The sequence below is a fragment of the Sinocyclocheilus rhinocerous genome, unplaced genomic scaffold, assembly GCF_001515625.1.
Source record: "Sinocyclocheilus rhinocerous isolate Xijiao unplaced genomic scaffold, SAMN03320098_v1.1 scaffold3693, whole genome shotgun sequence".
Lineage (NCBI taxonomy): Eukaryota > Metazoa > Chordata > Actinopteri > Cypriniformes > Cyprinidae > Sinocyclocheilus > Sinocyclocheilus rhinocerous.
Window position 1 is genome coordinate 119,528 of NW_015630705.1, and position 668 is coordinate 120,195.

The 668-nt window shown below is 46.9% G+C and overlaps 1 protein-coding gene across 1 annotated transcript in view; it reads right to left on the bottom strand.

Annotated features, from left to right (window-relative positions):
* Positions 1 to 668, bottom strand: part of pdcl3 (phosducin-like 3) — a 5,906-nt gene that overhangs the window by 948 nt on the left and 4,290 nt on the right. The window contains exon 6 of the mRNA XM_016553218.1: positions 17 to 209. Within this exon, the coding sequence (XP_016408704.1) occupies positions 55 to 209 (155 nt within the window). The 3' untranslated portion in view covers positions 17 to 54. The remainder of the gene's footprint in view (positions 1 to 16; positions 210 to 668) is intronic.

Here is a 668-nt window from a genome sequence, read left to right on the forward strand (position 1 = left end):
TAATGATGGCCGGTAGGAATCGTTGTGGAGCGGCTCGCGGTCGTGTCGAGTCTGTTAGTCGTCGTCGTCGTCGGAGTCCTCGTCAGCGTCTCTGCGGCGCGGCATCGAGCAGCGGATGGAGCTCAGCAGCTGATCCTGGATCTGTTTCCGGGGGTTTTCCTCCAGATCCGTCTTAATCGCTCCGGATTCAGACAAACGCCACTCCAGCTCTGAAACACACCAACACACCAGCGCTCATTACACACATCAAACAATGTGAAAAACACACAAAAATAGATACTTTCTTTCTTTTCGGAGCCAGACCGTCAACTACAGTAATCTGCATGAAGATTTGATTATATATAATAATGTAATTATCCACACATGTAAAAGGGCATCACAAAAAAAACAAAATCGTGAATGTGTGTGGAAACAGCGTGAATGTACGGAAATGTCTGCGCCTGTGCATAAATACAATGTGCGATCAGTGCGTCAAGAGCACTCATACACGCATTAATATAACAGACTCACGCGTGCTTACTGTACTGTACGACTCCTGTACGCCACCGCAGTCGTCTTTACCTTGATTGCAGTCTTCATCCATCAAAACTTTACTAGCAAGACAATGGTTATCCAGTCGAAAAACCGTAGTTTGCGTCTCATCTGGCCATACAGCGGTGGGATGTGTT